This window comes from Vidua macroura, chromosome 2 (assembly GCF_024509145.1).
Source record: "Vidua macroura isolate BioBank_ID:100142 chromosome 2, ASM2450914v1, whole genome shotgun sequence".
Classification (NCBI taxonomy): Eukaryota; Metazoa; Chordata; class Aves; order Passeriformes; family Viduidae; genus Vidua; species Vidua macroura.
Window position 1 is genome coordinate 61,681,431 of NC_071572.1, and position 23,163 is coordinate 61,704,593.

A 23,163-nucleotide genomic window follows, 5' to 3' on the forward strand; every position below is an offset into this window, starting at 1 on the left:
TGTAGCATTGCACTGACTTTTACTCATCGCTGGCCAGCCTGGAAGTATGGAGAACAGATCTGGGAATATTTCCACATTCCTTTCCCTGGCCCTTTGAAAGACCTCTTTCTCCAGGAGAGGAAAGAAGAAATGATATCCAGTGCCAAAGTTCCTTCATCAGTCCATTTCAACATCTCTTCCAGCAACCACAGTCAGGGTCCACTGCTGAACAACCCTGATAAAGTCATTTCATATCATGGATGATATGAAATCATTGTAATGGTGGTTGTAATTTCTTGATAACAGAAATGGAGATTGTTGGATACCAAAAGACTATTTGAAAGTCCAAAGAGGAAAAGCACAGTGCTGGTGAGTTAGTATTTTAATGGAAGACTGATGGTGATTTCCCTTCAGTGAGTGGATTGGGGATTTCTCCAACTAGTGAATTAAAGAACTTAAATCCAACAGCAAAATAAATAAGGCAGAACTTAAATCCAACAGCAAAATTCTTTTAAATAAATTCCTTTATTACAGCACTGGAGACATGCTGGAAATATTTTGCCATGAACATATCCCATGAGACACAGTTCCCTGGGGTTTAAATACATTGTCACACTTAGGATTTCCTTACAGCCCCTCCCAGACATCCAAGGTGTCTTCTCCAATGTTGTCGTGGCATGGAGCAGGGCTGTCATATTGTGTCCTTTACCTGTTATTATTTTGATTAGAGGGCTTCGTTACTTCATCACAGGGTCTTCATTATTGTCTTCATCATCTGCCCTCTGGATGACCCTTCCATGTTGGCAGCTCCCAGCACATGTGTAATTCACTTCTGTTGACCCCTAATTTTTTATCTTACTGTACTAAGTCACTGCTAAGACACTTTTCCTTAAGTTAAAGATAGCCCAGAACTCCCCTTACCTAAGCAATTTCCTAATGAATTTGCTTCCACAAAACAAACCTCTCTCCATTAAGTTTTCTTAGGTGTATAGGTCTTTGGAGTTATTTCCTGCAGGTTCAAGTTCAGCTATTTCTTAATTTTCTTGGGCTTTTAATCTTGTTCTACTGACACAAAGTTAAACACAAATTTAAGTAAAAAAACCCACATAAATTCTTTAGCTAACTAGGGAACAACTGCTTACAAAGTTCAGGGGACTTAGAGATTCTTGGCTAAATGAGATAATTCCTTTTCACTAGGTGCTTACCACAGACAGTGCTCTGCGCTGAGGCTGCACTTTGGAAATACATCTCTGAAACACCTCATGTAATTACACGCAAAGCTGGAGGGGAGCTTTCCCAGATCAAGGCCTTGAAAAATAACTTTTTTTCTTCTTTTTCCCCAAATACTAATCCTGGCCATGTTTTGTTGGTCTTGGCCCATACACAGCTCAGATCCTTCTGCTTGACTGCTTGTGAGACATCAAAGAGCATCCTGGGACATGTACCCTACTCACCGGCTGGTCTGGCTCGAACCCTGCTGGCTCTCACAGGCTCAGCCGTGCTTGCTCCAGGTGCCACACCAGGGACACACAGGCTTTGACCCTGGTCCAGGTTGGTGGCTGGCACTTGGCCTCTCTCACTCAGGTCTCCCTAGCTGCTGGCACCTGGGCATACAGGGCCTCTGGTTCTGGCCCAGCTGCTGATTTCAGGGCCCCCTACACACATTCACACCAGTTGGGGTGTCCCTCATCCAGGAAAAGAGTTAGAAATTGAGTTTAATAAGAAGACAGGACAGTCTGTGGTGATAGAGCACTGGGCCAACCCAGACAAGTGTGCTGACCAGCCTCCTGCATAAATGAAACCAGACCCTTTTATTCCTTCATCCATCCATTTTCCCAGGCTTTTTATTCCCAGATGCCCTTGAGTCCTCCCTGTCTCACTTTTGTCTCCTCCCCTAAGAATCCCATAACAGTCTGGTGCAATTCCCAAATGTTCTTAATTTGCATGGCATCATTTGGCTGTAGCCCTTAGGTAGTGACGCCCTGAGTTCAAAAGGTCCACAGATGGACACATCTGGATGGGTTTCCCACATAGAACCTAGGGCTTAGGATCTCTTGGGACATCCCTGAACGGGCCTGGGCAAGCTGCCTCTTCCTGAGACCTTAGTGTGTGTTCCTGACCGGCCCATGGGCCCCTGTGCTCCTCTGGGCTTATGGAGATGGCTAGTGTCTCTCCTTCCTCTGCAGGGCTGTGGAGCAGCTGGGCTGGGGTATCACTTGGACTCTCTCACCTGCTGTTACCTCTCCGTCCTCCTTCATGGGAGAGCAGCCAAGCTCCTTGATGGATAACCCAGCAGGTGTACTCTCCAACTCACTTTGGAAGCTGCTGTTCAGGTTCTCTCCTTCCTCTGAAAACAAGTGCCTCCAACTTTTCCTTGATTCCAGGTTTCTCTTGGGCTTTTTGTGAAGGGTGGAGCCTGGTGTCTGCTTCTGCAAGAGACCCAGTAGAGTAGTGTGGTAATCTCTACAGAGCTCTACACTACCTGGCAGAGAGAAGTGATGAGTAGACAAGAGAGTTCTATGTTGATTTGGTACGGCCTGGTTTTTGGTAGTGGGGGAGGGCCACACAAGTGGCTTCTGTAAGAAGTTGCTAGAAGCTTCCACCATGTCTGACAGAGCCAATCCCTGAAGATGGACATGCTGCTGGCCCAATTGGAGAGGTTGGTAATGCCTCTCTGATGACATATTTAAGAAGAAAATCAAAACAAGCGCATGTGCAATTTTTGCCAGGAGTCGTGAGGTGCCGCTGCTGTGGCCATCCCTTCAGCACGTGGCGATGTGCTGCCATGGCCGTCGCCATCTTGGTGCAGCCAGTGGCAAGCCTTGCCTGCCTGGCTACCCCTAGCCAGCCACTGCAGGCAGAAGGGCAGGGTGGCGATGGCAGCTTCCCCTTCCCAGCACCCCACACGAAGAGAGGCGTTAAATAGCGCCAGTGCTGCAGTGACCGCCACTGCCTGCATGGTGGTGGTGAGGCTGCATGGCCAACGGTGAAAACATAGTGAGCAATTCCCTGACATGGAACCTAAATGAGATTAACTTCTCAGTGCTGTGGAATCTTGCAAGAATCTTTAAATTAGTGGAACTTGTTGGCAATGGTACCTATGGGCAGCAGTGTCTCTTCTAGTCAGAGAAGAGGAGGAAGTGAGGACATGTGAGAGAAAACACGGCAGCACTAAGGTCAGTGGAAAAAGATGTGGAGAAGGTGCTCCAAGCGTCAGAGCCAAGATTCCTCTGCAGGCTGTGGTGAGGACCATGGTGAAACAAACTGTCCCCTTGCAGCCCATGAGGTCCACAGGGGATGCAGAGATCCACTTGTGGCCCATGGGAGAAGTGCTCACGCTGGAACGGGTGGATGCCAGAGGAAGCTGTGATCTAGTGGGAACCTGAATAGAAAGAGAGGGCCCTTGCTTCCAGAGGTAGAGAAAGAAGGCCCTTGTTGCCAAACTAGACCAGCCTATCCTTAGAGGATTGCACCTCATGGGTGAGTGATCCACACCACAGTAGTTTTGGGAGGACTGTTTGCCTGTGGGAAGGACTCACACTGCAGCAGTTTTGGCAGGACTTCTGCATGTGAGATTGGAATCACGATGGAGAAGTTCCCAGAGAACTGTTTCCCATGGGAGGGATCCCCTGGCATAGCTCTCCCTGAGCAAACAGAAAAAGAGCTTAGATGACAAACAGACCAAAACCCCCATGGCTGGCCCCGTTTCCCTGCACTGTCGGTGGGAAAGAGGAAAGAGCTGGAGGGGAAAAAAGGGAGGCTTTTATAAAGGCTTATTTTACTTCTCATTATCCTCCTCTGACTCTGTTAATAATAAATTTACCTTATGCTTTTAAACTTGAACCTCTTTTCTCCCAGTCCTTATCTCGACTCATGAGACCTTCATTAATTTTTTCCCCTTGCCTTTGCCCAACTGTAGCAGGAGAGGATAAGCCTGGCATTTTGTCAGTGTCAAACCACAACAGGTTCCCAGTTACAGCACAGGAGCACCAGGAGCTTGCAGGGAAAATAGGGAACACATGGGAGGTCAGAGCAGAGTGTCTAGTGGGAGGGATTCCCAGTTGTGACCAATTACTTGTTCTGTCTGTGGATGCCAGCAGCCCTCCGAAGCACCTTTGAGTCTGCACCAGGAGGAGGGCAGGGCAGACCCTTGTGGGGAAACTTCTGTGTGAGTCTGCTTTTTACAGCACCCGAGCTCTGGGTTTCCCTGGGGCTCCCGGGCCTTGTTCAGAAGGGACATCTCAACTGCCCTCCTGGACATTTCCAGTGCCTCTTCCATGCTTTTGCACCTAAATAACTTTGACTAACTTTTCTGATGCACTCTCCAGGGCAGCGGTGCAAAACATTAAGCAGTTTTTCCTGATCGTTGCTAGAGGGACACATGGGACACACGTTGTTGTGTCATCCACCCAGTGTGGCTGTCCCATGCAGCAAAGACACGGCAGGACAGAGACCTCTAATGGAGGATGTGAGTAACCACTAGAAGCCTTGGCTGTGTTACCTCGTTTTGGTAAGGGATGTGTTGGTCTTTCGGTGTGTGTAGGCTCAGAGAGCTCTCTCATCTAGATCTTGCTGTAAGCCTGTCTTCTTTGCAGGAGTTCTGGGTGCACCATATGTGTCTTCTGCCTTGGAAAAAAAACACACCATCAATTAGTCACAGGATGCTTAGTATACCCCTTGTCATTTAGAGTGAATTGTGCTATTTTAAAGACGCTGTTACTAGCTGGGTGGGTTTCCAGGAGAGATATATAAAAATACCAAGAAGAAAGAGAAAGGCAAATTGCAAGGTGAACAGAGAGGCAAGGCACCTCATTTGCAAGAAAAGGGAAGCTATTCTTACTTGTTCCTTCTGCGGTTATTTAGTCTCATAACACAATATATCAACACCAGTAAGAACGACGCAGCTGTCAATATCGATGTGATGATGACTGTACTCTTCTGAACATCTACGAAAAGAAACCAGTAAGTTCACACAGAACATGAAGTGATGCCAGTATGTTTCTGCTGTCCTCTTCCAGGGGTTGGGACTGAGTGCAGCATTCAGAATTTTGTGCTCATTTATCCTTTGAAGGAGAGAAAGGAACAGTGTAGCAATATAACTGTACCAAATATGAAGGATTATTTAATGTTTTAAAATAAATACTGATAATGTCTTACGCTTTTCTGGTATCAGGTTATATCAAAACCTAGAACTTTTGATCTATTTGTATTTCTTTTTCTGAAAGATGGCTTATCCCAGGAGAAGTGTCCCATCCTTCCTGACACATATCCTTCAGCAAAATATTCTACGTGAAATGTTTTTCCCCATCATTTGTCTGCCAGGTGCCTGTTCTGCTGGTATCCCCCAGATGTGTGTACTGCTGCTCTACATAAATCATTCTGTAGACGTATAGACATACTGTGTATGCACAAATGTAGATATTTATTCCATCTATATATGCACACATCCACCACGCATACACAAAGGCACCACAGGAAGGAACCTTCTGGAAGGTTTCAAACCCTGAAATCTTCATCTAGCATGAGATCTTACCTCAGAGAAAGTTGTCTAGCAAGACCTATGTAAGTACAAGCTGCCCTCTCACAATTGCACATCCTTTCCTAAGTGCTCCCCACTACATGTTACACACCTCCACACAACTGCAGCCCACCTTTGTTGCATCCTGGGCTGTAACGCACTGCCGCTCACCTTCCCTTCCTTTTCCAGGTGAAGTGCCTTCATTTTCCTTCCTTGTGGGTGGTCAAGGAGGCAGAACAAGGTATGGAGGCGGCTGGCAGAGAAGGTAAGTCTGCTTGCCACTGTTACTGTTCTGTTGGTGTTCTGGATGTGGTGTATTTGAGGTGTCTCCTCCAGGCCTCTGTCATCCAGCCATGTGATGTTGGGGGCAGGCTTTCCTGCTGCTGAGTACACTGCTGTGAGGAGACCCTCAGCAGGCAGGAGGGAATGGAATGCCACTGTGAGCTCAGAAATTGCTGGCAGCAAAAAGAGAAGGTGCTTTTTACACTCTGTGGTGAGTTTACAGTCAAAGCTGGGTGGGTTTCTCTCTCTGTACAAGGCCTTCACTTCCCCTGAGGAAAGTGTTGCCTAGAAAATAGAAAGGATCTTCCAAAAAAAAGTTAAAGTGAATATAAAAGCAAATCTTAACTTGAAAGCTTTCAGGTACACAGTATGGTGAAAACCACACGTGGTACAGTGATTCTACAATTTTTATAAGGTCAGTTGATTAATATTCCTGTCATATACTGTCCAATAAACAGGACAGTTGGTTAGCTAATAATTCTGGTATGGCAATCTTGACACTATCCACCAAGGAGATGCTGCTGCATGGAAAATCTCCATGTGGCGGATAGTATAATGACATCCCTGCCTCCTGAGTACATCAGACGCAAATTGAGTGCCAGAAAGAGAGAAGGTGTTAGTGGAAAAATTACTTTGGATGTTGAGGCACATCTCTTTGCTGAAGGAGCCATGATGGAACACATTGAGAATGCATCTGTAATAAGAGTCATCCTCAAGTGTGAGATTTTGGAGGGTGATAGCTGAGGCCTTTGGAGTTGCTCTAGTGAAAGACACCTTCTTCTGAAATTACCCTATCAGCCTCAGCCCATGTATTGGGCTGTAGGTGGCCATGTTCTGGAAGGAAGTCCCATTTCTCTTCTGCCAGGTAACTTGCAAAACATCCATTGAGAGCGAGAAGTTGCAATAGAAATTTGCCTATTCCCCCAAGGGCGGCTACGATGATGGTATCAGATTGGATGGGTTCCTTCAAAGCTAGGAACAAAGCAAACCCCCAGATCAGGGCAGGAGGAAAAGCAATTGACTCAGGGAAGGTCATATTGCCTTGAAACATCCAGTCACATTGTTCTTATCTTGCAGAGCACTAGAATAAGGAACTCCAGCACAAGGTCATGGGGCACACCAGGAGACCTCAGACACTCTGTTGTCACAGGTGGCCATCACATCATTATTCTCTGCTGTACAATTCCATGAAGAGGAGGCAGGCAGCATGGGAACAGAGGGCAGACAGGCTCTTTGGCAAGCACAGCAACCACCCAGCAAAAACAGCTCTTGCTCTGAAGAACACTCCTGCTCCCCTCTTGCAGCACCTGCAGGGCTGTGGGGAGGCAGAGCAGCCCAGGGCACCCCACAGCCAGGGCTGCAGAGGGATATGCCTTGCTGCAGCCTCTCCCCAGAGAAGTCTGCACCACCTGGACATATACACTGGAAATGCAAACTGCTCCATCCCCTGTGCTGAGGAGTTCAGCAACACCAACAAAGAAAGGGAATATATAGGCACATCATATGGCTTGTGAGCAAAGTACCCTGTGCTCTCTGTGACCAAGCCTCACCTAGTTTGGATGCTGCTGACTCATGCCCAGCTTACTAGCTACTGTCCCATTAATCAAATTGTACATTTCAGTGAGCATGGTATCTGTGTGTCTCTGCTTGCTAGGTAAGGTGGTGGTGCTCCAGAGTTAAGCTGGTGTGGGGAAAGGGTGCTCCACTCACCATCGCTGGTTCCACTCGCTGGCAGCCTCCACAGAGCAGCAGGTGGCAGACTTCAGCCCAGAAGAGCAGGGGGAAGATCACTGTGGGGCAAAGCAATTGCCCAGGAAATCTCATCCCTTTCCCCACTTCCCTCAGAGGGCAGCTGGGATGCCTAAGGGGACTACAGAAGATTTTGTCTTCTTTTTTTCAGAGTGTTCTTCAGTGGCCAATCAGCAGCACCGTTGTCAACCATTGATCACACTGGCTGCCAGAGGTGAAAGAGAACAGGAGCCACTTTGTTCTTTCTTCGGTTTTCTTTCTCTCCATCAGCAAAGCCTGGTGATGTCCCTTTTTCACCCCATCCTGCCAGACTCTGCTACGAGCTATCGAAAGTATTTGCAACTCTTAAGGTGTGAATTTGCAATCTTCCTGGTATGTATGGGAGGTGTCCGGTGGAGAAGGAATAAACAAGGGGACACAGGCCCCGACAGACCCTGCTGCCTTTCTCTTTGGCAGGAAAGGGATGGTGGGCAGGGAGGTGCTGCCTGTGGATCACTGCCTCTGAGACTTGCTGGGTGGCAACGGTAGAGTCCTCTTTCCTCCCGTGGATCTGGCACAGAGGAGTCACAAACAAGAGCAGGGGATGATTCTCCATCAGGAGGGCAGTGTGGAGATACCAGCAGGTGTCAGTGCTTTGCCACAATCCCAAGTAATCTCATTTATGAAAATAGCTAAATTCCTGTAAACAAGGAAGGCTCAAGGCAAATCGATTTCTTTAAACTGAAATGTAAACCTGGGTGTTTTTGATGAGACCCGGGCTTTCTGTAATTTACCTAAAGGTAAATATAAAATAAAATATTGTGATAAAAAAAAAGAAGTTTTTTTATTTTTACACTAAGAAGTGTAGGGTTTTTTTCTGAAAGGTTTTCATCTTTGCCTCCCAGTACCATTTCAAGTGCTCTTTTACTAGACAAAACTGCCTTTTCTTTAGAGTGGTTAAGGACCACAGCTTCTGACACATTAGGGAATTTAAAATTCTGTATTGTGTAGGGGTCTTAGACTGAGGATTCTCTCAGCCTTCCCAGAAATTTCAGGCATCTTTTCTCAAAGTTGAGCAGACAACAACAGAGTCCATCCACAAAGAGCTGGACAAGTATTCAGTGCTCCTTTCACACATAGCTTTATATGTCTGAAGATGAAAGCAGCAGAGATATGAGAAGGCCCTTTGTATGCCTTCCAAAAACATGAGAAATTTCTGGTGTACTAAGAGTGAAAACAAAAATACACTTCATTTGTATCTGCCTGGCTTGATAGTCTCATTTATAAAAGAGAAAAATGCAATTAATCAGGGCAATTCTCTTGTTTCAGCTGATTTCCAGGGGCTCAATGCTGAAAACTGGATGAAAACAATGGGTTATATTTTCTTCCATGTCTGATTTAATAAGAAAAATTACAGGTGTGGTATTTAGATGAATCATTCCCCCAGGGTCACACAACAGAGAATTGATAAATTATGCTTTCAAAGGTCTATCACCAAAACAAAGTTTCTTTTCACTGTACAAACTTAGTCCCATGCCTCTGCCAGCACTGGTTTCAGAAGAAGAATATTCTTCCTATTTCAGCCAGTGTTATGAACAGTTTCCAGGTATTCCCCAGAAACGTGGTCAGGGCTTTCCTAGTTCCCATGGCAACACTAAAAGACCGATATTGAAATGCTAATTAGCTAATTGCTCTGTTTGTTTTCTTTAAACTAGCTGGGAACAACCGGCCCCCCACCCCTCCACGCTGCCACTCTGAGACTAACATGCAAATAGAAACCCCTTAGGATCATGGGAGTATTTTTAGGAGATAAAAATGAATATAAATCAAAAACTGAACACAATAGAGGAGTCTAGACAAATGCCCTAGCTGAGGAAGAGGGAAACACATCCCCTGACTGGCTTTTAACCATCGCCATCACCTAAGAGAGAACAGACTATATTAGGCTCTGAGAAGCAGGGCGATAGAGACAGAGAGCCCTGGTGCTGCCACCACGGAAGGAGCGGGGACAGCTGTTGTTCTGGACTTCAGCAACAGACTCTGCACACCACGCTTCCTCATCCTTGGGCCACCGGTGTGCCACGGAAGGAGAAAGGACAGCTGCTGCTGAGGACTCCAGTGACCGACTCTGCACGCCGCCTTCCTTCTGGCTGCCTGGAAAAGCTACGACTGCGGGGGCGAGCTCTGCGTCGAGCCCCCTGCCCAGCTGATCTTTTCAATAAAGAGCTGAACATTAATGAAGGCATTAGCCCTGTTCATTTCAGCCAGGGTCTGTAAAATATCTAAGACAAACATTGTAGCTACGTTTCCAAGTCATATCTTCAGCCAGAGCTGTTGGGGCCAATTTCCTTGCATCTTACTGCTCTCTTAGAACCAGGAACCCACTATCTAGGCAGAGAAAAAATACCAACACAATATACCTCTGAAATAGCCTGGCATGCCAAAACAGAAGCATGAACATTTTACACAGCCTGAAGAACCTTAATTTTATCTATCTATGTATCTGTCTCAACTATTTAAAAGGACACTTCTTACATGAGTTAAAATCTTAACCCAAACCAGCTAATGTCAGGGTGAAAGGATCCCAAAGCCAAGAGGTACAGGCTACATTTGCTTTATAAAGAGAGACACATAACCCAGAACCAGTTTTATCTAAGTGAGCGGCAAGCAGGAAGGTGGCATTCTTGCTTGCTCTTTTTCCATCAGTTAGGAGAAATTCTATCCTGCATCAACACCACTTGTCCCTAGGCTGGACAAAATGCAGTGGCACAAAGTAGCCAAAGGCAGAGTTGGGTGAGACTGACAAATGCCCAGCCTCAAAACAGGCAAAAATCCTAGGCTTTTTTTTTTTTTTTTTTTTTTTTTTTTTTTTTTTTATTTTTTTTATTTTTATGTTTTTGTTGTGGTAGTAGTATCAGCTCAGAACTTTCCTGTAGAATTTATTTCAAAAATATGGTCTGTTTCCATTGATGTACAAAGTTAATCTGCTTCATATCACTTGTATTGGAGCAGAAAAATAAAGCAGTCAATTTCACTTAACTTTGCTTGCATCCTATCAGTTTTATTTCTATTTCTCATTTCAAATTCCACACCAATCTCACCATCTCCACCTACAGCCATAACAAATACTAGGTATCTGTATAAACCAATTTGAAATATAACCTTCAAGGAATTCTTACAAATTGTTAACAGAAGTAACTGGACAGACAAGCACAAACTAATCACAAAGAAATCTCGTAACAGTAGTTAGGATGTTCATCATTCACAACCAAAACTTCTGATTTCCTCAGTTATGCTTTAGTTTATTCCACAAAAGATGGTTTGTATCTATTTCATATTCTTTTTTTGTCCCATAGCTATCAGCCACTCGATTAACCTTTGTCTGTATTCTTGCATTCCTTTCATTGCTACATGAAGCCAAACACCACAGCAGTAGCACACAGCATTTTATGGTACTGTGTCTTAGTATAGCATGAAGGTGAGTATATGTATTGGTTTAAAGTGTTCTGTGACTGGATGTCATGTTCTCATTCCAGTATCATGAATGAAAAATAAATCTTGTACAGAATTTTACTTGTAAGCCATTGCATCCCTCACCCAGCTGCTGGACCTATCATGCTCATAAGCAGAAATCTCTAAAAGCTCTAAAAATTTCTACATTCAGCTAAAAAGTAAAAGAAGCTACAAACTCACACATAAACAGATACTTCCATGACTCTAAGCCCTGCTTTCCCACACTCCAGGTGATCAGCTTGTAGAAAAGAATAATAGATAATCACTGCCATTTTCCTGGGTTTGAATAGATTTCTCACTGGCATTGTGCCTTTATCTCTTCCCTCAGGAAATCCTTTTCTTTACCCATGTCTAAACCCCCTATTTCTGCCAGAGATTTTTTTTTTATTAAAAACCCAACAAAACAAACAACAAAACAAAACAAAACAAAAAACTTAGTCTAAACACTAGCAGAAACCTCATGTTAAAACTCAAACTGCTCTAAATTGCAAGTGCAGACTTTGCAGAATGGCAAGGGCTGAGGCCACACAACCTGGTCAAGAAGGGTATCAGGGGCTCTCCACCCCATTCCTGCCCTCCACAAACCCAGGGGAAAACCTTCTCCCCTGTTGCCTTTTGTTTCCACACGGCCCTGTCCCCCAGGCGCCGGCCAGCGGCTGCCGTGGGTGGCTGGTGTTGAGCAATACACACCGTTGCCCCTGGGTCTCTGCTGAGATTCCAGGTAGCAGTTGGTTCGCTGCGACACGGGCAGCGCTGCTCTAAGAGCGCTACTATGACCCGAGATAAAGAGACCAAGAGAGGACACCTGTGTGCAGTTTGAAGAAAGTTGTATTGCTCGAACGCCGCAGGGACAAGTGACCCTGGGCGGGGTTCTGGTTACAGTTTTCATAGGGAGTATAGGTGATAAGGTAAAACCAATAGAGACAGTGTCCAGCCTGAATACATTACAGGTCAAATCCAATGGGAACAATTCAGAGGAGGGGTGAATGCTCAGGAGAATACAGAAACGAAACTCTCTAACTTCAGATTCACAAAGCCTTTTGCCCTTCGCGTAGCTGCGCGTCACCACACTCCCCTGGCCTCTCCCCTCATCAAGGAAGAAATGAAGTGGCAACGGTGGAAAAGTTTGGACAAACCATTACTTCCTCCTTTAACAATTAGGGGGCTATGAAGAAAAAACCCCAATTGTAACAGCTGCAGCCAGTTCCTCTTTCCCCTCACTCACAAACTGTGCTATTTCTAGGCATTAGGGGGGTTTAGAAGAAGTATTTTATAGTAAAGACCAGGTTTACTCATTCTCAACTCACTCACTTTCATTTTTGTTCACTTGGCTTTTTGACTACAACTCAGTGATTCATGTGGGATGCCCATTTGAAATACATGGATGAGGAAAAAACAGATTACATGCTTTTGCTCTGGGAAGCCAGAAGGAGAGGAAGCAGCCTGCACTGATGGCTTCCCACAAGACCAGCATGAGCCAGGTGGGCTCATTTCTCTGTCCCTAAGTCAAAAAGACTTCATGAGCATATGGTGCAATTCAGGGAATTACAGGAGACCACAGCTCAGATCTGACCCACTGCTTAGAAGCAAAGCGTGGTCAGAATAGGGAACACTCCTTGCCCTGCACTGGTACTTATCTGCCCACATGGAAATAAATAAAGTGCCCAGCTCCTCAGGCTTACCAACTTCCTGCTTCCCACTGCATTCACCTGCCACTACACCAGAACACAAACAAAATGCACTGCATAACCTACTAACCCTGCAACTGCCCTTTTATCGCCCTGCTTCCTCCTGCAGGTGGGTGGGATGCCAGGAAACACAAGGCAGTTGTGATAGATCAGGTACATTAAGAAGAGGGCTGTGAAGAGCCCTGAGAAAGAGGGAAAAAGGAAACATCTATGTGCCTTTTACATTGCTTTCCAGGAGAGGTTGCTGGAAATTGGACTTGGCACTTCCTTGTTACTCTTGGCTTGAAGCCTGTTACTCCTGGCACCTGGGTTATAAGTTCAGGCTGGCTGCAGTCTTGGCTTGATCTCTTGTGCCCTTTAGGGAAAAAGTTCAACACCTGAAGTTCAGACCAGTGTGCTGGGCTGTTCCACAGGTTTTCTGCAGCATAGCTCCTGGTAAGGGTCTCCTTTGGTCCATCAACAATACTTTCCAAGCCAGCAGCCTTACAAAATGTTGCCTTGTTTCAGACAATCCCCCGTCCACTTTTAAATTTGCAATGTTAAAATATCAAAGAGTAACAAACAATGTCAAAACCCCCAAAAATACAAAGCATGAGTTCCACTAAATGGATCCACACAGACAGTCTGAGTTTCAAATAAATACTTTACATTTTTTTTCTTACAAAACAGAATATTATAGTGTAATAAAAGAAATAAATATATATTATAAATTGCCCCTTTTTATATTTCTCTTGGAGAAAGTCACAGGAGGTTTCCTTGGAAGCTTGAGGTGCCATTTTAAGAGTTTCTCTCTTGCATGTGTAGGTGGGGCAGTTTCTCAGGTGTTGGTGCACCAAGGCTGTGCGACACTGCAGGATCCCATCTGCCTGCAGCTCCATACTGCCTGCACTTCTTGGCCTTGGTGAAGGCAGGAAGTACCTGATGAAAGAGAGGTTGTTGTGTTTATTTCTTCAAAATATATGTATGTTTAAAGTGTGAGGGTAAAGATCCTGGATATTTGTATTGCCAAGAGAGTCCTTGCGTCTCTCTGTGACAGGAGACTAAAGTTTTCTCCTTGCAATCCCACCATCAGTCTTCAGCTTGGACCTAGAACACCAAGGGTATAACACCTAAGACATATGTTGCATTTCCTCCACTGCTTCTTTTTCTCCAAAATTTTCCCCAAAATCCAGGGTGCATATGCTAGGCATGTACTGCAAGGAGGATGAGGAGACTTCACAAAACTGAACTGTGGTTTTCTGAAACAATGCCACTTCACCTCAGTTTAACCACCTCAAGCTTGTATCCTGCACCCCCTGCACTAGGATAGCCTTGGTGGACAACCAGCAGTGCCTCAGCCCATGCCCCAGTGTGGCACTCTAGGCTTCCCTCACAGAGGCACAGTTTTTCTCTAAGACTACATTTTGTTTGAGGCCCATCCTCAAAGTTGCTGCCTTTGTGAGCTGCATTGGTTGTACTAGGGGAGGTTATTTTAGGAGCTGCAGAAGACCAGTGCAAGAGTCTGGCCACTGCTTACGCAATGTTTTTGTGCACAAATATAATAGTAGAGTGATGCTCCCACTGCAGCATGCCTTGTCATTGGCACAGTGAATGTTTTCTAGCTGCCAGCACTCTTGGGCACTTGTAGGCTGGCTATGCAGAATCAGGTTTCACCTTCCCAGCTGTCTGGCTGGGTGGTCATTCCTGTGTCCCTCTCCAGCCCAGTTTCAGCCTGCCTTGGGTAGTGTGCAGGCAGCCCTCGTGTGGCTGGGCAGAGCCAGGTCATGGTATTGAGCACCAAGACCTGTGGGGGTGAATTTTGCAGCATCCTGAGGAAAGGCAGACCTACCCAGCAGGGCCAGGCTGGGTTTCTCTCTGGGTCACGTAGGTGCCTGAGGCAGTGGTAGAGGAGGCAGGTGAGAAGGAGAAGGGAGATCAGGGGGACCAGGATCCCCAGTGCAATGGCAGTGGCCATGGCTGGTGCCATGCTGCTGTCTGGACCTGTGGGGAAAGCAGCAGGTACTCAATATGTGCATGAAGTAAAAAAACAACCTGAAACCCATTTCAAGCATCCCTTGGCCATTCCCTAGGGTGAAATGGGGTGGATTAGGGCACTGGGAGCACATTCTGGCATGATGCACACAAGCAGCATTGCCAGCAGACCTGTGCTTGGGGTCTGATGTTAAGGTCAGGCATGCAGAACCCAGCCCCTCTGAGCTACCCAATGCTGGCATGTCTAGGTTTGTCACATTATGTGACAGGGAACCCTATCACAAATAGTCCTTCACAGAGACAGGGAGGCTGGGGCACATCATGGTGGGTAAGGGGACCTGAGGGGCAGTAAGATATTATGTGCCATTGGCCAGGGCATCTGGCCATCTGGTTCCATGGCACCTCCCTCCCATCCCTCCCAAGCCCAGCCACAGCTGCTCTTCCAGGTGCCTTCCCCACCTTCCAACCCTCTGAGGAGTTTTCTGATTCTACTCCAGGAGGTGCTTCCCAATTTCTGCTCTACTCCAGAGGAGGAGCAGAGTTACATACTGACCCTGCTCCAGGCTGTCTGTGGGCAGGACCAGGGTCAAATTTAGAGAAGGGTGTTGGATCATGCAGGTGATGGGGTACTCCTGAAGAATTTTGGAGTGGGTGTGGGTAAAATTGCTGATGACAGTCACGGTCTGGTTCCTGAACTTTATGTGGTACTCCCTTGGTTTCTGCTGCAGGATGCTGGGGAGGTGCCAGGTTATTTTTGGAGCTGGTTTCCCTGTTGCTGAGCAGCTCATCCCCACCATTTTCTCAGAGTCCTCAGCTTTGTCTGGATTGGGTATAAGCTTAGTTTCCAGTTTGGGGTCCGAGATGGCTGTAAACAACAAAGGACAAAGTCCATTAATTTCTGCCTATGTTTGAGCAAAGAGCATCTGTATTTACAGTTACTTTGGAGGAAAAGCTTACTATCTAATCTTAGTTCCCCCTTCCCAAAGCCCCAGCAGTGACAAATAAATATGAAGGTGATCAGACAGCAGTCTGGAAGTGAAGAGCTGGACAACAGAAGGGGCAAGAGGGTAGAAGCATCTGTTTCAGTTCTGTTACTAGCAGCAGCATCCCAACTGAGAAGCGGTGATTATGGCTGAGTTAAAAGCAGAAGGTAGTGAAACTGTGAAGTCATATGGCCTTTTCTCTCTGAAAGAGCTAAACTGCTTAAATGAGTTAGAATTATTTTCCTTTAAAATTACCTGCAGGATTAGCTTTACTGCTGTTTAGCATTTTTGCTGTTGAGGTGTGGAGAGTTGCAAATCAAAGGACTACATGCATCTGTTTATGCAAGACAGTAATAGTGCATTTGTATGTGGTTACACCATGTGATTTCACCTGTGGAAGGTTTGTGCTTGTATAACTTTGTTTCCTCTTGTAAATGGGTTTAGGGTCAGTCATAGTATCCCTCAAAACTATCATGAAAGATCACTTTTTCTAAACAGTCTCATGCCAGAAGATTTGTGTATGTTGTCACATTTAATTTTAGTCTGGAAGAAGGATGAACTACAGACATCATTCATGCTTACTCACTCACATGAAGCCTACTTGTTGATTTCTATTTATATAAACTGTATTTGCAGGGAATAGATAAAGAAGAGAGTTTCTGGAAGTTGGTTTCTACCTGGATAGAACTTGGGTGAGATCTGAACACCTAAGCCAAGTCCCATGTGAAAAATCGCCTGTTTATCCTTTGGCATAAAATCATGCCATAATTTAGGTCAGAAGGGACTTCAGGAGAAAGTCTAGTTCAAGCCTCTGCTTAGTTTGATAAGGTCAGTTTGCACAGGCCAATATCTAGAAAGGTGTGTTGTTCCATTTGGGAGTGCAATCCATGGGTTTCTGCAAGGCAGTTCACCAGCCTGCCTTCTACTTCAGAGCATGTGCTGATGGAATACGGTTCTAAACCACGCTCTACTTCTAGGTCTTTGTTTCTGAGAATATTGCATTTTTAAAGCATTTAAGTGCAGTGGCAATTCTAGTTTTAATCAAGTCTGAATTACCATGAATGCCCTCTGTTTAAAAAAGTATCCACTGCTATAATTAGTAGAACTCCATGTGTATATTACTACTTGCATAAGAAAAATAACAGTGGTAAGTGCAATATTTATGCTAAAATTAATTTTATCCCAACACTAGAACATACCTCTATCATATTTAGCAATCCTGCTTTTAAATGAGCAAACAAAAATTCTTTTCATTCTTCTTATGAAAAACAACAATTTCTCCTGTGAGGTGTAGCAGACGCTGTGAAAAGGGGAAAAGGTGTGTGCCAGATGTATAATGGCACCTATAACCTCCTGGTACAATTCCAGATGCACCTCAAAAGGTTGTCTGTGTCTTCCTAGCCATAACTGCCAGAAGCAAGGCTTTGTATACCAACAATTTTGTTGCTTTTTGTTTGTTGTTTGATTTTTTTACAAGCCTGACCTCATTTACTTACTATGGCTGTGTGAGCATAGAAAAAATAAACTTGTATTTCTCACTTTTTGCCTTAACCATAGACAAAACCTCAACACCTCCGGAGTTGCTGAAACCTCTGAGAAAAACAAGGAAAGTGTTTAGGGGGTTTCAGTTGTAACATCTCAAAATCTCCCAGGTATGAAAAGACTAGTGTCACAAACAATTTATGTTTCGATTAATAAATGATCTCTGAACTTCTTTCACTCATGGGATGCATAAAAATCCACCCACAGCATTAACTTCAAATATTAGGTTGCAAAATTCACAAGCAATCAAAGGGAGAAGTCACAAATGTTACCACAGAGGATGAGGAAAACTTCTCAGTGTCTTGCCAGAAACATGTGCACTCTGCACCTGCTCTTCTTCTGATTAAGCAGTTCTCTCTCTTCTCACAATGGACCCCAATGAATGATCCTTTAGGGCTGAGCTTCTCTCTAGAAAATCTCTGTAATAGATGCACTGTCAAAACCTGTAAGTGCTTGCTTTTGCAGGAAAGTCTTGCTACGCTGTTTGCTAGTATGTGCTGGCTGTTCATGTTTGATGCATACACTTAACTGCTTCTTTTGTCTTTCATCAAAATATTTGTTTCCAGTGAAAAAGTCTTCACCTGACATGTGTGCCAGTACTTGCTTTAGTCTCTCTTGTAGATCAGTATTACAGATGTTCTCAAATTTGAGCTCTGTCAGCATTCCAAATATTTGAAAAGGGGACCTTCTGTAATGGCTTTCTGTAATTAGAGGGAATTAGGCACTGCTAAGCCTTTAAACATAAAAAGGCTTATATTTAAAGGCTTAGCAGTGGTGCTACAGAGAATGATAAAAGATTGTAGGAATCACGGTATGCTTCATGATGACAGAAGGCTTTTTCAAACCATATGGATGTTCACCCACAGTACTGTGCCTTGGTTTCTCTGTCTCGGAAATTGTGGTGGCATTTTTCCAACTGGGCTCAAGACTTCCAGACAAATGTTGCCATCTACAGTGAAGGCAGGCAGTCTCCAAAGACAGCACAGCAAATGTCCAGGGAATTTTGTGACTCAGCAAGTCTTGCCTATCCTCATGTGGCATATCCCCCTCTCTCCATACCTCTCCCTCAATCCTCATCCTGGATTTCATTCTCATCCTCTTTGTCCGTGAAGTTTGGCAAAGTATTTCCAAAGTAAAATGAAGGGGGAAAGGCAGCAGACTGTTCAAAAGAGACCCACCAAGCCTGCTTGAAACTATTCTGTTCCAAAATGGATTTTGCTACAGGGTAGGACATTTCTGCTTCTTCCTGGGTTTGCTGTTTTCAGCCAGGCAGGTCTGACATCTCTCCAGTCATACCTGTTTCTTTATTCACAGTGTTGTATCCAGTTCTTACATGGTTTCACTTCCCCTCATCACGCAGCGATGGTGCCCATCCTGTCCCGGAACAGCCGGGCTTGCAAAAGCTGCAGTAATCGGGCAATTACCATCTCGTAAACTCCCTGGCAGTCCCCTCTTGAGAGCAAAGACATGGCAGCGTTTAATTTTCAACTGGTGACTCTGATTTGCTCACCCTGCCCTGAACCTCTGAGCCTTGGGAGATTCCTGCTGGCTTCACTCTCCCTCATGGGGCACCCTCTGGGCTTGTTCAGACAAGTTGTTCTCATCATTAGGAGTTGGGGTATAACAAGCAAGACTGTGACTTTTAAGTATAAATTAGCTTCAATGAAATAACCATATAACTAAACCTTCTGTCTCAAGAACTAAAACCTTCTGTCAAAGTGCCAAATGCTCAGTTTGTTCATGGTGAATCTCCAGGGCTAGTTTGATACAGCACATTACAGGAAGGCTGCCATGACCTCGGTGAGACAGCCTCTGGCAGTGGCCTATGAGCCTATGAGAGAAGTTAAACCCTTCTAAATTGATGTGTTTTCATCTGAGATGCAGGAAGAGATACTTCCACAAGTGTGTGTGGCAGCAGAAAAAAATCCCTTTTTTCAGAATTAGTGCTCTGGTGAAGGATGAACCATAGCCAAAAGGTTGGTGAATTTGGGAAGGAGTTCCTCCACTTGGATAGAAAAAAAACAAACCAAAACCCAAACCCAAAAGAAATCTTTGTGTCTAGATTTATATGATTAAAAAGAATAGCATCCCTCTGCAAGGCACTTTTATGTTTTTCCTGTAATGTATAATCAGTGTTTACCCTCTGAATGACTCAGACTGGATTTCTTTATGAACTTTCCTCTTCATATATGAAATACTGCATGAATTTCTCCTCACTTCTCTTTTCTGCCCTAGTTTTCCCAAAAGAGGGGAAAAGAACTTTTGTTCCAGATTTGGTTTTCCCTTGTATTTTTCACCACCACCTCCTTTCCCCTATAAGTTAGGAGCTCCCTTTCTCCACACAGAGGACTCCAGAGACATGTGTGTGGACATATGTGTCTGTGTCTTTGTCAGCAGAAGGTACTAGGGATAAACAAAATACTCTGCAGGGGTCATATTACCAGTGACAGGGCACAGACACTGATACTCTCCACATGGGATATGATCTTTGGCCAGTTTCCCCACAGCAGTCTCATTCTGAGAAAGCTAGGAGCCAACAGGGTGTCTTCAGAGCATGTTTAATGTCTCAGCTTTCTCAGCCGGACAAAACCCAGCAGCTTTTCTCAAAAGATAAGCAGCTTGTTGCTGTTAGTTCTTTTGAGTTCATCTTTTAGTCTTTATTTTAGGTTGTACTTGCTAGTTGATGATTTCATATGGAGGTGACAAATATTGCCATCTTGACTCATGATTTGTTTCAATTCTCTTCTTTAAGCTAGTTTGATGCTGACCTGCTCAAGATATTCATGTGTCAAATCCCACGAGCCGTACAGTATTTCAGCCTTCTTTTTTTTACATTTTTTTAAATAAAATCCTTTTCCTGACCACAGCCCAACTAGTGTTATTTTTACTCTAGCTTCAAAACGGGCTTCCAGCTATTCTGGTCATGCATGTGCCTCTTTGCATTTTGAATACTTTGCAATTTTTTTACAACCATACGCAGAACAAGTTAAAAATTGTCTGATTTCCAGGATTAGGGGGTGAGAGCAGCAGTGAAAGGAAGAAGAAGAGCACAGGTTCATGGCTGTGGCCAGGCAGCTGTCAGCACAGCACAGGGCCAGGGAAACTTGGAGGAACTCATGAGTTACATGTCAATTTTGAATCTCACTGTTGATGACTTGAAAGGGAAGAAAATTAAAGAACTGTTGAATGCTGGTTTCCCATCCGAGGTAAAAGCAGACAGGGAGAGAGCCAGGGAGAACCATTTTTCTCACATCAATGTAGCAATGTTAGGGAAGGTTTTTCACAGGAAAAATTACTTGGTCCTCAGATGAGCACACATACACAATTACAGTGCCTTACCATAAACCTTGAGACACATCCTGCCAGTGACAGCCCCCGAGGGAAATGTGTTGAAAATGCACTTGTAGCATCCTTCATCTTGGAGGGTGACTCCATGAAGGGAGATGGCTGAGGCTTGGTACTCGCTGTGGGCAAAACTCACATGGCTGATGTAGGCCTTGGCTATTTTTTGGCCATTTATCGTACTGTAAGTTGCTATGTTGTCTTCAGTCCCGTCCATCTCCTTCTGCCATGTCACCTGTATCACATCTTCTTTCGTGACTGACCGGCATGAAAAAGTAACATTTCCTCCTGCCTGGACTGACTGGACCTTTCTGTTCGTCACCTGCACAGAGGCTGGGGGAGAAGGAGGTGCCACACTCAGCATTTCTCACACTCTTCTGCAGCCCAACCTCAGCAGAGGCCCCACAGCCCTTTGCCCTCATTTCCAAGCAGAGCAACTCTGGAGGATTTCTCTATCCCTCCATCCAGGGAAAATACAGCTTGAAAGAACTACCCAGAGAATTTCACTGGACCTGCAACCTCTCACACCAAGCATTTTGCCAGCCTGATACCTGTGCTGCAGAGAGCACCACTGAGAAAGGCAGTTCTGGTGTTCAGTTCAGTCAATCTGCCACTGATTTGTCTGCTAGGACTGCTATCCCATGGGCAGCCACAGAGAGATTCCCCTAAACTTTCAGCCATGCTGATGACCAAACAGCTGTTGGCCCAATACCACCCTCTTCACCCTCCTGTGGCATGGGGTGAAGCAAATTAGGAAAAATGCTAAAAATTATTACAGGTCTCACTATACATACATCATGTATTCACACTTGTCAGAGACTGGCAAGGATCAGAAAACCAGAAGAAAAAAGCAAGGTAGGGAGAACCTGAGGCAAACTACATCTGTCCTCTTATCTCATCATTGAAGTCATGCTGCTGAGAAACAGCTGCAGAAGAGACCCTGCTGAAGGCCCACAGGCAGAAAACTTGCACAGCATAAATGTCATGGTATTAAAGGTCTTCAGAGAAAAGAAGAAAACAATCAGTCTCCTCTTCCAATTCGTAGACATGAAAAAATTGTTTAGGGTACAGGCAAGGTGAAGCTGACAGCTCAGCTACACAGTTCTCTTGGCATAATAGTTTTCAAAGTTTATTTGTGCATGTCAGCATGGGAAGGGACATATTAGCAGTAACAGTTGCAGCACTGAAAACATAATTCAATTTACAAGAAAGGGAAATATCTTTGCAGAGAAGGGAGAGGCTGTCTGCAGTGCCCAGAGGTACTCTAGCCTAATCCACTCAAGAAAGCACTCTGAGATTCTGTCTATGTCCATGGCCAGGCAGATTTCCATCAAAGACCCAGAAGCCAGTTGTCAAGCTGTGCCAGTCACTTTGCTTTCCAGATCTCAGCAGTGCCATAGTCAGACTACAAACCAGGATCGTGGAAGCTAGTTTGAAACTAATTCAGCCTTTTCTACATGATTTTTAAATACAAAACCAGTGTAATACATCCATGCTTTTGATGGCCTGAGCAGATACCTACAAGCACAGTTTGCCTGCTTTATAATTTGCCCATTGCAATACCTTTATACATCTCTCTGGAATTTATACATGCACTGGTGCTAAATGCAACCAGCAGTGAAATGCCTGAGCCCCAGGTAAGTAGTACAGTGCCACAAGTCCATGTAATCACTGGGTTTGCCCCAGGAGGGTGCAAAGTGGGGACTGCAGCACCCAGCAGCACAGAAGGAGGCTGGCACAGCCACTGATGTCCCTAACATTGTTAGAATAATGACACAGACACACAGACAGACAAGAGAGTTACCTGGAGCAGTGGTCCAGATGCTGAAGAAGAGCAGGCAAGTGACCATCATCATTTTAGCTGTGCGCTCAAGAGAGACAAGCAAGTGATACAGAGTGCCACTTCCCCTTTCTTAAACGCTTTGCTCTTACTCTAGGGACATTCCCCATGATGAAGCTACAGTAAATGGCACCTTGTGAAAACTTCCTGCCTCTATGACACAAGTGAATTTTAGGGGAGATGACAACAAACATCAGAGCCAGAAACTCAGGTTTTCCCAGCTGTGCTGCTAAGCAGACAGGAGTACTGAGTTTTTCACAAGCACTTTGTCCATATGGTTGAGTTTTCATAAGCACCTAAATACAAGCACAGATTTTGAAACTGGCTCAGCACCCAGTGTCTGTGGATTGCAGGAGGAAAGGCCACCCTGGCCTTGACCTGAGCTCCAGGAAAGGCCATGCTGCAGTGAGTAGTGCAAATGTCCCTACAAGTAACTCAGAGGACACAGTTAGGGGTCTGCATCCATCATGTAAATCAGTGAAGACCCAGGATGTGCTGATGCTTCTGTAACACAACTCTTTTTCTAAGCTAAGGAGACCAAAGCAAGCCAAGAGGTGGACTTAGGGCCTAAGTCATGTGTTGTCTCAGGGAAAGAGCAGAGCCTTGGTCTCGCCTCTCTTCCATTGAGATTGCCTCCATCTCCACAGATCCACGATCCTTCCCCAGCCTTGTCTCTTGGAAAGACAGGGTTGCCTTCCACAAGTACATACTTCCTCCTCCACCATCACCTGTGATGACATAAAAATAGGTCCCACAACTTCTCTGAGTCATTGTATT

At 45.0% G+C, this 23,163-nt stretch overlaps 1 protein-coding gene, 1 long non-coding RNA gene and 1 pseudogene across 3 annotated transcripts; 1 reads left to right on the forward strand and 2 right to left on the reverse strand.

Moving 5' to 3' along the window:
* Positions 1–1,559: 1,559 nt before the first annotated feature.
* Positions 1,560–6,937, reverse strand: LOC128803135 (uncharacterized; annotated as a pseudogene).
* Positions 6,938–7,041: 104 nt separating this feature from the next.
* Positions 7,042–8,219, forward strand: LOC128804320 (uncharacterized). Of its 2 annotated transcripts, none has more exons than XR_008436010.1 (3): positions 7,042–7,531; positions 7,680–7,900; positions 7,985–8,219. It is a non-coding gene; the product is annotated as an uncharacterized LOC128804320 (long non-coding RNA). The 2 variants fall into 2 exon arrangements; XR_008436011.1 differs by having other exon boundaries at positions 7,680–7,878.
* A 6,131-nt stretch (positions 8,220–14,350) lies between these two features.
* LOC128804319 (OX-2 membrane glycoprotein-like) lies at positions 14,351–22,496 on the reverse strand. Its single transcript, XM_053971991.1, is given in 5 exon segments — positions 14,351–14,688; positions 15,233–15,544; positions 20,544–20,879; positions 22,351–22,417; positions 22,419–22,496. Coding segments are annotated over 5 exon segments (1,131 nt in total).
* Positions 22,497–23,163: the final 667 nt, after the last annotated feature.